We start from the raw sequence: 15,683 nt of genomic DNA on the forward strand, positions 1-15,683 counted from the left end.
TGTTTAATATATAACCAGTTACTATTTTTTATAGTACAAGACTGACATTCTCTGAATTATTATTTTCCCTTTAATATGTGTGAATTATGAGCTTTTGTAAATATTATTTTAATGAAAAAAATACTTATTATTAATATGTCTTTCACTGACACAGTGCAGTTTGGATAATCCCTTTTATATAAAAAATAATATTATTATAAATATAGACTATATATATATAGTAAGATTGGAGCAGAAGATACATTACATGATGTGTGGGTATGTATTATATTGGCATGCATAGTTCAGTATGGAATTCGACATCAAGACCTCATCTCATACATTTATGGTTTAGCTAGTTCATGCATCTTTGAACCGACGCAATTATCTAAGAAAGCAAGCAGGTCAGCTATCTATTCAGCACCACATTAATTAATAATTAAATAATGGTTTTCATTCAGTATTAAAGTTGGAAGAATAATTTCTTACAATGAACAATATTCTAAACAAGGTAAAAAATTCATTTATATATACATTTGCGAGTAACTTTAGTCATCTACTACTTCGAGAAAAGGCAAAAGGCCAAGTTTCTATCATTTTACTTGACTGCTACAACTTTTGAAATTAAAATTATCCCACTACATTAGCACACCCCAATCCCAATTCATACAAGAGGTTAGGGAGGTTTATGCATTTAAATAAAGATATATTTTTCTAGGGTAATATGTAGTATTTTAGTTTTATATATATTTTGTTGAATTTTAAAAAATATAGTATTTGATCATTTTGTTTTTATTCTATTAAATGTGGTTATGTTTTTTTAAAAAAAATTTAAATGTAAAATTAAAAAATGACTTTTGAAAAATAAAAATAAAGGTAAGTGAAAATATGAAAACATAAAAAAAGTATTTTTAATATTTTTATTAAATTGTTTTAAAAATTTGAAAAATAAGGAAACACGATATCAAATTTTCAACTTAATTTATATGGATTTAAATCATTATAAAAAATAATTTTAATGGTATAGGAAACCACCAAACCTTTGCAAAAAAAAAAATGTTCCCTAAACTTTTTTTACACTCAATATAATCTTTAAATATAATTTTTAATAATTTAATATTTTTATATTTGATGTATTGAATATCTTAATAATTATTTATATTTTATATTTTTAATTTACATAATTTTTTAATTTTATTAAAAATAAATAAGTCATTAAACTTTCTAAAAGAACCAATTACGTCATCAAACTTAGTCAAAAAATTAATTTAAGTCCATTAACCTCATTATCTTCATCGTGTATTGTCACAATAATATCATAAACTATCACATCATCATTGTAGATTGTATACAAGTTTTTAAACTGTCATGTAAACGTTGTGACAATCAACATTTGATTATGTTCTTCAAAGGGTTAGATTAATTTTTTTTCCAATGCAAAAAAAGTCAAGGAACTACACTAAATATTTTTTCCTAAAAGTTTGAGGGTATCAATTACCATTAAAAATAATTTTATTTTAATGACACTTTTGTGTGCTCTTGCTTATAATAATATTTTTGTGTATTTTTTAAAATTTAATCGATGTTCAATGTATAATAACATTATATTCTTATTATAAAATAAAATAAATTTTGTGTTATGAAATTTCTTATCAACTTTACTGTTTTATATTTGCATAACTCACGTGTTAAAATAATGTAATATTTTTTTAATAATTATAGTTTAATATAATTTTAATACATTTTTACCTTTTTATTTTTGGTTTCACTTATATTAACCAAACATGTTTTCTAATTTTCAAGAAACTGAAAACGAAAACTATTTAAAAAAACAAAATATATTTTTTAGAACAAAATAAACCCTTATTTATTTTTTCCACGTGATTCATTTGAAATTTAAAATAAATTATTTTAAAATAAAAAATTAAAGAAATAAATTTTGAGTTCGAGATGATATTTGTAGATATCATAATTCCGTAAGTAATTATAATCAAAGGATCGAAAAGCTAATGAGATGTGATAAAGGAAATGAATCTTGTAGTGTCCAACTTCTAAGTGATCAAGGAAGAATTATTTGGATTATATAATGTGAGCTTGACAAAATCTCCATGGAATATTTCCTAATATATATATATATATATATATTTCTGCCTCATTGGTATTTTTGTTTCTCTTTTCATTTATATTTTAATTGAATTTAGATCGGAACACAAAGGATTTTAATTTCTCTACTACAATACCTAATTGCACAATAAAATTATATCATTATTGTTTTTAGTCTCATCAGAATAAATTTCACCACCCATCTACTTGGCTTGGGTTTAACTCAAATGAAAAATAAATAAATATATTTATTAGTGCTTAGGAATGTTTGAACCGTAGAATATTTGATTAGCTGCTTATTTAGATGACATGATAGAGTATTCTGTTAAGTTATGTGGTTTAATTAATTGTAAATTTGATAATAAAAAAATAAGGGATGAAATTGAAATAAAAATAAATTGTGGAATTAAGGCAATGTTTTTGTCAACTGTGCGAGAAGCATGTTTCAAATTTATTTTCAACATTAGCGGTAGGGAAAATAACACAACACAACAAGAATCAAGAAAGCGTCAGGTTGGTACTAAAACCACAGCACCATCTCTTTTGAAATCCACTTTATTTATCCAAACGAAACAATATTACGTTACTGTGATGAATCCTAACATACAGGAAAGTCCGGCGGCGGTGGGGAAGACTCTGCAATGCTCCAACTCCATTCTCAACCACGAAAGCCATGGCCAAACCCCAGTTGATGTGAACGTCCAAGTGACAGTGCATTATCCACACACCTGCTTACCAAAACAGTTCAATTTCAAACACAAGGATGATTCATTGAGACAAGAACGTTTTAGTAGTGACTACATTTACCCGGATTATCAGCAACAAATCTAATGACTGCCCATCCGTTGACCGGAACGGAAACTGTATTCCTTAGCGGTGGATCAACTAGATTGAACTTGGATGTATCTTTCTTGGGATCGAAGTTTCCGAAACCTTCTGCAATGATGTAGAAATCGAATCCGTGAAGATGGATCGGATGGTTCTCCGATGTGACAATGGCCGTGTCTTGAAGCACAACTTGAACCCTTGAACCGAACTTCAGTTTGTACAATTTAGTTCCTCGAATGGGTTGATAGAGAGACCGGCTGACGTTTCCGGTATAATCGAATTTCACCGGAGGGTTTGCCGGGAAACCCGTGGTGAATACTCCCGGGATCCCCTGTTGGTGAGCTTGTAAAAGAGAGACGTTCCGTGGGACTACGAATGAGACATTGTTCATGCTAGCGGTAAAACGTGTACCGTTTGGTCCTTGACATCGACTTTTATGAAAATTTGGCGGGCAGTTGTTGAGTCCTAGACCGATGGTGAAGAAGAGGCTTTCATCGAGATCAGTCGGTACTTCGACTTTACGGGGACTTCTAAAGCTTTTGGTGAAGGCTGTAACGGTGTTGGTATCATTGTAGGCTGGTAGAGAAGGCATAATTGGTCTGGATGCATTGCCCTTTCCGGCAGAGCTGTATTCAAGAATGGCTGTAGTGGTAGTGTTATCGAAGGATGCGTTTTGTGCGCTCTGGTACGCTCGTGCTGCAATGTAGTATCTAGCCGGTGGCTGGTCGGCTGTGATGAGAACATCAGTGGTTTGGCCGGGACCTAGCATGATTACTGAAGTGTTGAAGGGTTTGATATAGGAGGCATCAGCACCGACAACGGTGAATTTATGGTTGGCTACCACAAAGAAGAGCGGTTGGTTCAGGGCAGCATTGATGACTCTAAGGAGGATGGTCTCGCCGGAGTCTATGGGAACGATTGTGGTGCCTATAAAAAAAGTCAAGCATGTCAATCTCCTGGAAAATCATAAAAAGCAGTCTGATAGCGAAACAGCGGCTGTTACATGATGGTAAACGCAACGCAATCGAAAATACATCCGCAACTGCAATTTAAATCCTTGCATTCGTATGTATGGAAAGTTATTATGGCTAACCTTTGGTGGAGCAATTGTATAGATCACCAGGTTGAGCATTGATAGTGTAGGCATCAGATACATTTGGAGCATTTCCTGTCCTCGTTGCTTCCCTCACAACATCAATGGGGTTTGCATTCCACCATTCACCTTTGTAGTGATAATCAACAACATAAGATTCTTTTTAGGCAAATTCGAAATATATATATATAAGGACCTTTTATGCAAATTTACCATTTTGAATTAATCTGCTTGTTTAGGCCTCGTCATGTTTATAGTTAAAAAAATCACATATTGAATAATTACCGAGTAATATTGGTGTTTCGCGATTTGGTGTAGGGAAAGGGTAGGGTTCGTCTAATCTGGGACGGACGATGAGAGCTCCATAAACGGTGGCTCGAAGCCATGAGCTGTGAGCGTGCCACCACAAAGTTCCTTCTTGTCCTTGAATTGTGAACCTGTAGGTGTAGCTTCCTCCTGGTCTAATCGGGCATTGAGTCACAAATTCTGGTCCGTCTGCCCACCCGGTCCTCATTTGCCGAACACCATGCCTGTAAATCAAAATCACGGTTATGCTGATTCAATATATACACCAGAAACATGCATGCATGTATGAACGTGCAATCATTGAATTTACCAGTGAATGGTGATATTGTATCTGGCTTTGTTGACAACTTTAACTTGAAGGGAATCTCCATTCCTGACCTCCAGGGTTGGTCCAGGAAACATGCCATTAACAGTGATGCTGTTTTGAGTCTTGCACAACCTCTTCACTGGTGTTGCTTGGATCTGTTCCATTCACAATTCAGTTTACTAATTAAACTAATAGGAATAAAGAAACTCTCAATAGTAAATGTAAACAAATATATAGAAACAAGCAAAGGCCAACTGATATCAAAACCGGAAATCAAAGAAGGAAAAACAAGACATACTACAAATTGATGTCGCTGAATTTCTGCACTTGTTAAGGACAACAATGCAGAAGAAATGGAAAGGAGAAGGGCCACGAAAATGATGGAGAAATTCTTTGGAGTCTCCATCTGCAGCTAAGTGCTATATGAAATTCAACTGCCTTATGTTTGAGTGAACACTGTGAGTGAGACACAGAGAGGAAGAAAAGGGTTTTTTTATAGGGTTTTGTTGCAGTAAAAAATGGTGTTATTCCATCTACACCTTGTTTAGGGATCTACCCCGGCCGTGGTAGTTGTTGCATCCACCCACTAGCCTGTATCTTAATTAGTTTCATGAATGCATGCATTGCTTCCTTCCCAAGGGCTAGTTTTTTGAGTTAATTTCCAGCATTTAAACCCATCCCAATGAATACATTGCTGTTTAAATATATCTAATTAATATTTTAAAAAATATAATCGTAATCGAATTTATAAAAATCAATCCGCAGTCCATAGTTTTAAGAGAAAATGTGTTAAGGGCTTAGGCATTTAAATTTGATTCCTCACGCGTCCTTTAACTAATTATATAGAAGCTTCCATTAGAACATAAATAGAATTTGACCTAGACATGTTGATTTAATAAATCTTCAGAAATGGGAGTAGTACTCCTCAAATTTATAATTCATTAAGTATAATTAATAATAGTGACATATCTAGAAATATTTTTTAGGGTGGATATATATATATATATATATATTAACATTATAAATTTTTTGAATGAAGTAAGCATAATAGAAGACAATTTAAATTTCAGAGTAGACACTATTAATAAAATAAATGACTAATTGAAGAAAATACGGATTTCAATCCCCCTCTTAACCAGGAGTGCATCCGCCACTGATTGACATACTACGACAAAGTTTCTTCCATCTATTTTCTCACATCAACGTGTCTTTAAACCACAAGACCTACTCCATTTGTTTAGGTAGAACTTCGCTATTAATTTTATGTTAATCATTTTAGTTCATTAATAACATATAAGTCATATACAATCGGGTTTTAAATATAAGTCTTATTATTAATTACAATTATGATATCCTAATAGAGATATTAATTGAATGTTATCTGGCTGATGCTTCCACTGATATTTTGGAGTCTGGCCACGTTGTTGCATGCATGCCCTCACGTTTGATGAACTAAAGGGATCCTTGTTAATTAATGACATAATGACTTTTTGGTCCCTTAATTTTAGTGATTTAATTATTTTAATCTTTAGTATTTTAATTGCATTCTCTCCGAGTTTTAAGCTTTTTATATTTTCACTAAATTAATTCAAATATAATGAAATAATAATTTTATTTTTTACCAAATTATCGACGTCGATTATTATGTCCTTTTTTATCACATCATACAAAAACCCATTTTTTTCTAAAAAATATTAACTAATCTGTCGTTACTTAAATAATGATATCAACTATTTTTGTAAATAATTTTTATCGTTTTTTAATTATATGATAAAATGATAAAGTAACTGAGATGAGCAATCCAATACGGACAAAATAATATTATCATCACATCATATTTGACAACAACAACAAATAATTCGAGGAAAAACTAATACGACTAAATTGGTAAAGTTGAGTGGCTAAAATGTCATTATACCTTCATTAATCTCACTTTTGGTTTGCTTACGTTTTGATTAAAAAACGATGTGAAATCTCTAAGGAGAAGGCAGCCTTTCAGGGTCGCAATTAATTGCTAAATTTAAATTATGTATTGCACTGGTACGTTATCATATACCAGACCCCATTTAACTTGTAGAGTAAATATTTGGAAAATAAAACCCCTTAAATGCAGCAATTAAGTCTGAAAAGGAAGAAGGCATGCCTAAAATGGCAACACAGGCTTCATTTATTCTGGTATGTAACAATGTCGTTGAAGAAAATTTCTTAAAATGCAAGAAATTGAAAATGATTTAGCCTCAACCGCAAAGGCCAAAGAGTCTCTTAATAAAAGAGAAGCATATATTGCCAACATAGAGAGAGAAAAAAGGTCAATTAGGATGAAGATAAATGGACAGAATAGGAGTAAGCTAACCTTTACAACTGGAGATGGAGGACGACTTAAACCTAAGAATTAAAGGGAGAGAAGCTTCCAGCAACAATTTTCAATGAGCAAAGGTAAATTTGGAGAACTTGATCTTATATTTTAGTGTAAATTAACTACTCAAAATATCACTTAACTATGGAGTTGATGTCGATATAATCATCGTGCTTTTAGTTTATGTAAATAGTTTCAATGTAGCCACTAGCCGTAAAAAGCAGACGACGTAACTGATGTGATTGTTATTGACTAGCGGCAAGTCAGAGGTCCAAATCAACTATATTGTCTGTTTTTAATGGTGAATGACTACATTAGAATCACTTAAATAATTATATCATCATATTGTCAAAATGAAAAGTATGGTGGTCGTATCGACACCAACCTTAAACCATAATCCAATCACGACCTACAATCAGCGGATACCAATCAAGAACACTTTAAATTTCACTAATAGATCCCGCTTAAATTTCTCATTTTTCTTTTAACTAGTGTCTTTTCATAAAAATCAAAATTTGTTTTTCTTACTGCCCATGGATTTGTCGAGAACATGCAAAATAAATATGACGAAATCTACAAGTATGTGGTGAACACGAGGGATGACGAGTAGTATGGTTGAGTAGAGATTAGATAACGGCTGGTGTTGGTCTTTTGAGATCAATCAAACCTTTATGATATTGATTTACAACAAATTTAGTGGTGTACCTAAACTTTTGGGAAGTAGATCACTAAGTGACTTAAGTTTGTGGGTTTAATCGTTCTCTAATAAGGATAAAGACTTAATTGATAGATTAAGGTGATAGATGAGGGGCCGTATTCAAAGTTTTTTTTTTTTTTGAATAGATTAGGGGTTTAGGTTTACCTAAATCCGACTCGTTTCCGATCAAGAAGAATCTGAATGTCTACTTAGCAAGCAACTGCAAGGAAGATGGCCCGGATTTTCATGTGACTGGAAGTTTAACTTCGCTTTCTTTCAAAGTTTGGAAAGGCGATTCGATGATTGCAGAGGTTAAGCATACTTACACATGGGGAAGTTGGCAGGGCAAGGAGAGTTTCAAGGGTAAAAGTGTATCCAGAGGTGGACTATGCCTTCATTCTAGCCTTGATAGTGATCATCCACGAGGCTGACAAACTATAAATCCTGATGTATATGGGAATACATACATGGTTACTTCCCAAGTGGGAAACAAACCCTAAATGGGAATCTCATTAGGAAAAGAACTACGACTGTGCTGAGGAGCATGATGCATGGAAATATCCCATCTTTGTTGAATTTGTGTTATTCCTTCTTTCCATGCTCTTGTTGTTACCACGTGGATAAAGGAAAATTTGAATCCATCACTTCTGAATTCCTTTTTATTCTTGTCCTATTTTATTTTATTATCAAAATAGTTAATATATCTAATTATATTCAACAATTAGAATAATAATTAATTACTCAAATAAGTGTACATTACATGATTAATATAAAACATTTTTAATTAATTACTACTTCATTCTAATTCAATTAAAATATAAACTTATGGAATGATCTTCGAAGTAAAAGAAAATTTTGTTTTTTATAGGATTTAGTTCGAGCATGTGTATATAGAAGAGGTGAGTTAAAAAACTCAATGTAATAAATGTATTAAAAACACTGACACGAGGTCAAAGTAAAGAATAAAAATGAAGAATTAAAATAACATAAACATAACAGGCAAAATATATAAATAACAGAAATGCATGGTATGTCTATCTGGATCAATAAGTTAAGCTACCCAATCCATCACTAGCACCAAACGGACCTAATTGATAATTTTTTTTATCAGTGATCAAAATAGAATCAATCACATAACTTCATGACCTCCAAAGCAGTTTACCCAAAATACTGGAAACACTGTTTTCGACCAAAGTTCCACGTTAGTAATCTGCCTACACATGACGGTTCCCCAACCGTTTTCTTTTTTGAAAGGACACGTTTCTCCTCGTTGCCAAAGAAAACAATTTTGTGTTAAATTTAAATTCCGAAGATAAAAGTATAAAGCATGCAGTAATTGTTGGAACATTTCCGATTAAACCTCAACAATGGAGTTGCAGAAGGAGTCACCATCAGCGCCACCATATCCATCGTCGCTTCAACCATCTCAATCTCATGAACAAACCCAAGTCATCAGATCTTACAACACCAAAACCAGTTCCATGGTCCACTGGCCTTTGTGATTGCTTCGACGATTGTCACAGTTGTAAGTATTTTATTGTAACCCTTATTTAACATTACTACTATATATACTTTATACTACTTGTGAGTCTAACGGCCATGCAGGTTGCCTAACTTGCCGCTGTCCGTGTATAACATTTGGTCGAACTGCAGAAATCGTGGACAGAGGCACTTACCAGAGAAATACATGATTTTATTATATACCTGCAATTGATGGTTACAAGTTTGAGTGTTGGTTAATGGTGAATCGGTGATGCAGCGTGCGGAGTGAGTGGAGCACTTTACCTGTTGATAATGTCCGTAACGGGGTGTCCGTCCATGTACTCTTGCTTTTATAGGTCCAAGTTAAGGGGACAATATTTGTTGAAGGAAAGGCCATGCGGCGATTGTTGTGTCCATTGTTGCTGCCAACCATGTGCGTTGTGACAAGAGTATCGAGAGCTCAGAAACCGCGGTTTCAAAATGGCCATCGGGTGGCATGCCAATGATGATAGGAAGAAGCCAACGCCCATGCCTGCAATGCCCCCTCCAATTGAAGCCCCCATGCTTCTGTAGACCAATTAATTAGGAATCTTCTCTTTTATGAGAACAAATAGCAAGTAATACATTATTATTGAGAAAATACGACGTATCAATTCTACAACTTATAATTTCATCTTTTGAAACAAATATATCATTTTGTTCCTAGAGGCAACAATTTATTCAAAAGTACGTTACATTGTACCATTCTGAGAGAAAATTGAAATGTTTTTACAAATTTTGGGTAAGATTCGAATACGTTTGAAATTGAAGAAAGTCGAGAGAAAATCTAAATTAAGACATGAATGCAATATAACACCCTAAACTAGTACGACACACAGTCGACCGATCAGAATGCCATAAGGAACCACCGAAGTGGCTAACCAAATTTTTTCCTTCTAAAATGACTATTTGTAACCACTCATGCCAAAATAAAAAAAAACTACAATTTAAATAAAATATTTACATTAGGAGCTCCCAAATTAATGTTTAAATCATACAGACCATAGTATAAAATGAGTTACGACTCGTACAAAAATATACAAATCGAGGTTTACAAATATACAAATCAGTGTTTACAAATATACACGCACTCTAAAGATGAACTCAAGACATACTCTGCACTAGCTGGGTTTGGATCACTACTGTCAAAAAATCCTCGGACTGCTCCTTGACTAACTTGCATAAGAAAACAAATTTCAAACACTGAGCTAACTAGCCCAATTCCACACTAACAACTTACCATACTAAAAGTGTTCATGACATGCTCAAGCTATCAAGTCTATTGCTATATGTTTTACTATTTGTTCTGTTATGCTAGCCCACTACTTGAGTGTTGGACCTTGCGCCCAAGCTAGTCTGCATTAAAACTGCTTTAGTGGGTATTCTCAAATACTCACTCTCTATGCTATGGTAGACATCATGGTGCGGTTGAGGGTTCTGCATCTCGGAGCTCACACACCCCTTTAGTTTATATGGATATGGCTCTCGGATTCTCTGCATCGGAAACCATACCCCTGACTAACCCACTGATTCTTCTAAAGAGTGTTAATGCCTCGGAAAACATAGTTAGTCAAAAGAGGCTCAGCCCTACCTAAGGATATATCCGGACTGAATCTATACTTTCGATAACATTTTCTAAAGGAACTCGGGTGTTCTGGTCGTTTCCTGAGCATCATCAAAGGCTATTTTTATGTCATCCTAATAAATATTATTTCTAAGTGTAATTAATATCATTAATATTCTCACTTGCAGTCTTATTTGATGATAAAAAGAAGTGTTGGGGTACCTCGAGTCTAATTCCCTTAAAAACTGACATTTTTTCCCCAAAACAGACTGAAAATATCGATACTAACCCAAGAGTATCGATACTACTGCAAAAGTTTCTATACTTTATATAAGTATGTATACTTTTAAACATTCCGTTATGCTTAGTTTTGAAACTTTATGAGAGTTTCGAAACTATGACCCAAAGTTTCGATACTCTTGAAAGAGTATCAATACTTTTGCCCAGAAACTCACGAATTTCTCCAAACCGAAGAACTAGTATCGGTATTATCCCAATAGTATCGACACTTTACCTAAAGAAATCATATAACACATACTAAAATGCTATAATTCAATCCCAAAGACCTTAGTCAGGTCCACAAACATGCATAAAGTTTTATTTGATCAACAAGGGTCATAATAGAGGCTTTAAACACATTTATAACTCTAAAACAAGAATTTCAAAATGAAAATGCTTATCATGATCAACTCAATCATTTAAACTATTTTGAACTTCTTACGACTTACTAAGAGTATGGAAGAGTTGTAAAGGTGTTACCTTGCTTCTTCGATGGCTAGAAACTTTCTCAACTCACTCAAGATTTAACTTTTCTTTTCCTTTAACTCTTGAGCTTTCTCCTATCTCCTTCAAAAAATAAAATGAGAAAATGGATTACCAATCCATATAGGGCTTGAATAACATCTAAACAAACTCCATATAACTCAAAACTTAGCTAGAATCCATAGATTCTCACAAAACTCTCAAGACTCATTTTTGGTTCTATGGATAAAAACTAGCGAAAGAGAGCTCAAAATGAAGCTAGAAGGATGAAATTTAATAATCTTGCCTTGGATGGATGGCTTGAATTTCTTTGAGATTCTTACTTAAAGATAGAAGAAGATAAGAAGAGTGTTTGGTGAGATGTGTAAGGGGTTGTTCACGGTGAAAACATAATATAAGGAGAGATTTTCAACTGCCAAAATAGCTATGTGTAAACTGCACTTAAATTCCTTTACTTTTATTATCACGAATTACTCATCTCCCTTCATTAACACTCTTGGGCCCTAACTCAAGCTCACTAACAACAACTTGGTCCAACTAATATAATAAGGTCCAATGGCTCAATTTTAGACTTCGGAATGACTCGAACTACTAACCCAGGATTTAGGGCGTTACATGCAAAGCAATGTAGGTGTTGTGCTTATAATAAGTAAACAAAGTGAACCATCTCACGGGTGAGCGAAAACAACACTCAAATTTCACAAAAAATTAACATTTGCCAACATGAAACATGTTCAACAAAAAATGTATGCCCTTGGAAATCCCACAAAAACAAATGGCTAAATTCAGTAAGTTGGCCACTAAATTATTTTTACAATCCATGAAAACCAAAATCATCAATACCAAAACCGTCAATAGTACATTATTTCTCTTAAATCAAAACCACCGCCTTCCCTTCATCCACACAACGAGTAATTGCCTTATGGCTTGAGTGCCAAGGCCAGACCAACCTTGGCACTCTTTTCAATTGCTCTGGCATCCACCTCCCCGGTTATAGTGAAGAGGGATTTTGGACGCCACTCATGCTGAATCAGTGCACTTGCTTTCCCATAGTTGTTCAGACGAGCCTTCACTGTGGTTAATGGGTCAAGAGCATGCTGTGTACCAATCGTGAGAGTGTTCTCGTTACTTGAGAAACTATGGGTCATCTCTGCGCCAACTGCAGTGTTAGTCAATGGGCTAACGATGTGGTAGTAGGAAGCAGTAAGAGTGTCACCCTTATCATTCCTGTAGTTATCAAAAACAACAAAAAAACCAATCAAAACCACAAACACAACAAGCAGGATGAAAGAATGCATGGATAAGTAAAGACAGAAAACCACTCATAACCAGGCCAGAATCGCATAAAACTATATGTCTGAGTATATTATGAAAATATATAGACATAAAATGTTTCTTCATAAAGAAATACTTACAATGTCATTGAAGCAATGAGATCAGAATGGTTGATATTTAACCCAGCATTCAATTTGGTAAGGTTTCCACTGGCTGTGTCAAATGAGAGATCAGTCCCAACAGAAGCACAACTGTTTCCAACCACACCAGAAAAGTTAACAAGAGGGTTTGCAGTCAATCCAATGCTGGTGGTTATGCCAGCATATTCATGCTGGTATTGCAGCTCAACCTGTTACAAAAACAATAAAGGCGGTTATTACTCATACAAACTATAACAAATATAACAGAAGGGATAAATATAGCTACACCTCGTTACTTAAATGAAGATGCTGACAACTTCATTATCAGCAAAAAACGAACTCAATGACAGGAACAGGGGTAAGAAAGTCGCAATTACCTTGCCGGACTTTTGATCGGGAACAACAAAACTAAAGATGGTCTTCAATCCTGGTGCAGGTTCATCTACAGTGACTGTGGTGAAAAGCTACAAAAGTGAAAGCCAAACTCAAAACATCAAAATGGGATAATATCCAATGCTACAATAATTTCAAATGTCAAATAGAAAACAAAGGCCCAGTGCCATGGTTTGAAAATTGAAAAGGGAAATAACGCCTTGTACGTCTATAAGGTACAAAAGACTGTTGTTGTTGTTGTTGTTGTATTCACGAGAGTGACATACCCCACAATAGGATGTAACAACTATTAATATGACCTTAGAGATGTAAACCCAAACTGAATTGTAAAAGCATTTCACAACTTACATTCGATTTAGTGTCGACCTTCACATCAGTTGTGATGTTCTTGTTCTTCAGCTGAGTGTTTACATCAGCCAAGAGCAATTCAGCTTTCTTAGTCCCAGTTGATGTGATTGCCTGACATAATTCAAAACTAGATAAGAATGTAGCCCGTGAAGTAAAGAAAGAATGAACCAGAACGATAAATCTCTATATCAATCACAAAAATTATTCATGCAAACATATGAAACAAAGATATATCCAAAGGAATTCTATTGAGCCTTACAGATTAAAATTAGGCAAAAACAAAAAGATATAATACACTAGTAAGTAAATAACACGCTGAATGAAACTCAACAAACAGTAAATAAATTCATAATTGAAATGAAAAGAACAGCATTGCCCTAGAAGAGTTGGTAAAGTTAGTTCAATTACGAGTACATTAACATAAATATAAATAAATAAATGAAGCGAAACTGAATAGCAGAAGCATCACTGATTCAGCGGAAAATATAAATAGAATCCAAAAATAAAAAAGGAATAACTCACGACTCCATTAGAAGTGTAAGTAGTGAGAGTGAACTTGTGGTCGCCGTGGTAATCCTTGTAAAGAAGCTCTGAATCAAGAAGAAGAAGAAGAAAGAGGTAACAAAATGCAGCTTACATGAAGAAGAAGTAGAGGATGAGAAAAATTCAAACCTCGAGCCTTTTTGCCGATATCGGAGTAGAGACCAGGGCCCTTTCCCATGCTTCTTCCGAGAAAATGAGAGAAACCAGGGTCGGCTGCAGCGGGATGTTTCTTTGACTTTGACAGGGAAAGGAAATACTAATTTATTTTACAAATAATACTACTCGGTAACCCTGAATTGATCCATATTCAGTGTTTATGGTGGGTTTCGAGAAAAGCTCTCTCTATTATTGACCGTTGATGTGAAACGAAGGGTGGGTCACGGTCTTCAATGGTATTGGGCCTATTCGCCATATAAATTAATTTTAAGATTGGGTTATGGTCTTCAATGGTGTTGGGCCTATTGGCCATATAATTTAATTTTAGATACACGTCACTGAATTATATTCAAATAATTGTCTCGATGGTACTAATTTTTATTTACTTGTTCTATCCTCCTTGTTTGATTTGTTTGAGAGTATGCATTTGGATGGTACTTGTTAGCAAAGGCAAAGGTCATAATTATTATGATATGTTTGGGTGAATTTTTGTAATTTTATTTCATAGTACTGCCACAGTTGAACTAATTGTTTCTCATCTGTTTATAGTGCTTACTTCTTTCATAGTGGCAGCTTTTGCCAAGCTCAGGCAACACAGAATGCATACAGTGAAGTTCCTGGAGTCCAAGTAGGGTGAAACTTTGCCAGCCCAACTGTATAACCGTTTCCCAGGTAAATCACCCATAGCTAGCCGATATTCCACTGTACACGGTAGCACCAGTGTTGTAGGTCCATAGTGCATTTCCTGTGTTGGTGTCGATGGCGTCCGTTAGAAGCTACGGAACCTACGAACAGGATGCCGTTGGCCAGTGTAACGGGCGTCTGGGCAGTGTCGTTGCTGGGGTTTGCCGTGGCCCATACGACATCTCCCGTATTAGCATCCAAAGCTACCCATGCTCCTGCTGCTGTTGTTTGGTTAGATGGCGTGAGCATGAAGCTTTGGCGATCACTGTTCGCGATGGTGGAGTAAATTCTTCTTCCATCTGTGGCTGCGCCCCATATTCCTCCTCCCACCTTCCCACCGGGTCCTGCCAGCTGATAAACTCAAATTTTAGATCACAAAGCATCAAATGAGTTGCACTATTGTGACTATAGAATGGCCTTTTGTTCCTACTTATATTAAACCAAACTATACCACCATTATCACGGTCTAAAGCCCATGCAAAGCCACTCTTCTGCACATTGACCGCGACATCGCAAAATGTTCCATTAGACGTTATAGTGAGGAGCATTGGAGCTTCTCCAAAGTCTGCATCTAAATTAGGACCCGGGTGGCAGTCAGGGTTGTTAGGAGCTAAACAAGTGAAATAAA

The 15,683-nt window shown here is 34.7% G+C and overlaps 1 protein-coding gene and 1 pseudogene across 1 annotated transcript; both read right to left on the reverse strand.

The window, feature by feature from the left end:
- Nucleotides 1–2,623: 2,623 nt before the first annotated feature.
- Nucleotides 2,624–5,066, reverse strand: LOC120157812 (annotated as a pseudogene).
- A 7,130-nt stretch (nucleotides 5,067–12,196) lies between these two features.
- LOC120157768 (mitochondrial outer membrane protein porin of 36 kDa-like) lies at nucleotides 12,197–14,487 on the reverse strand. The gene is made up of 6 exons (XM_039168796.1): nucleotides 14,345–14,487; nucleotides 14,195–14,262; nucleotides 13,673–13,783; nucleotides 13,309–13,395; nucleotides 12,932–13,140; nucleotides 12,197–12,743 (listed from the first exon to the last, which is right to left on the reverse strand). Exons 1-6 carry the CDS (start codon nucleotides 14,391–14,393, stop codon nucleotides 12,437–12,439), a joined length of 831 nt encoding a protein of 276 aa, XP_039024727.1. The 5' UTR covers nucleotides 14,394–14,487; the 3' UTR covers nucleotides 12,197–12,436.
- Nucleotides 14,488–15,683: the final 1,196 nt, after the last annotated feature.

The sequence above is a fragment of the Hibiscus syriacus genome, unplaced genomic scaffold, assembly GCF_006381635.1.
Source record: "Hibiscus syriacus cultivar Baekdansim isolate YM2019G1 unplaced genomic scaffold, ASM638163v2 tig00111276_pilon, whole genome shotgun sequence".
Classification (NCBI taxonomy): domain Eukaryota; kingdom Viridiplantae; phylum Streptophyta; class Magnoliopsida; order Malvales; family Malvaceae; genus Hibiscus; species Hibiscus syriacus.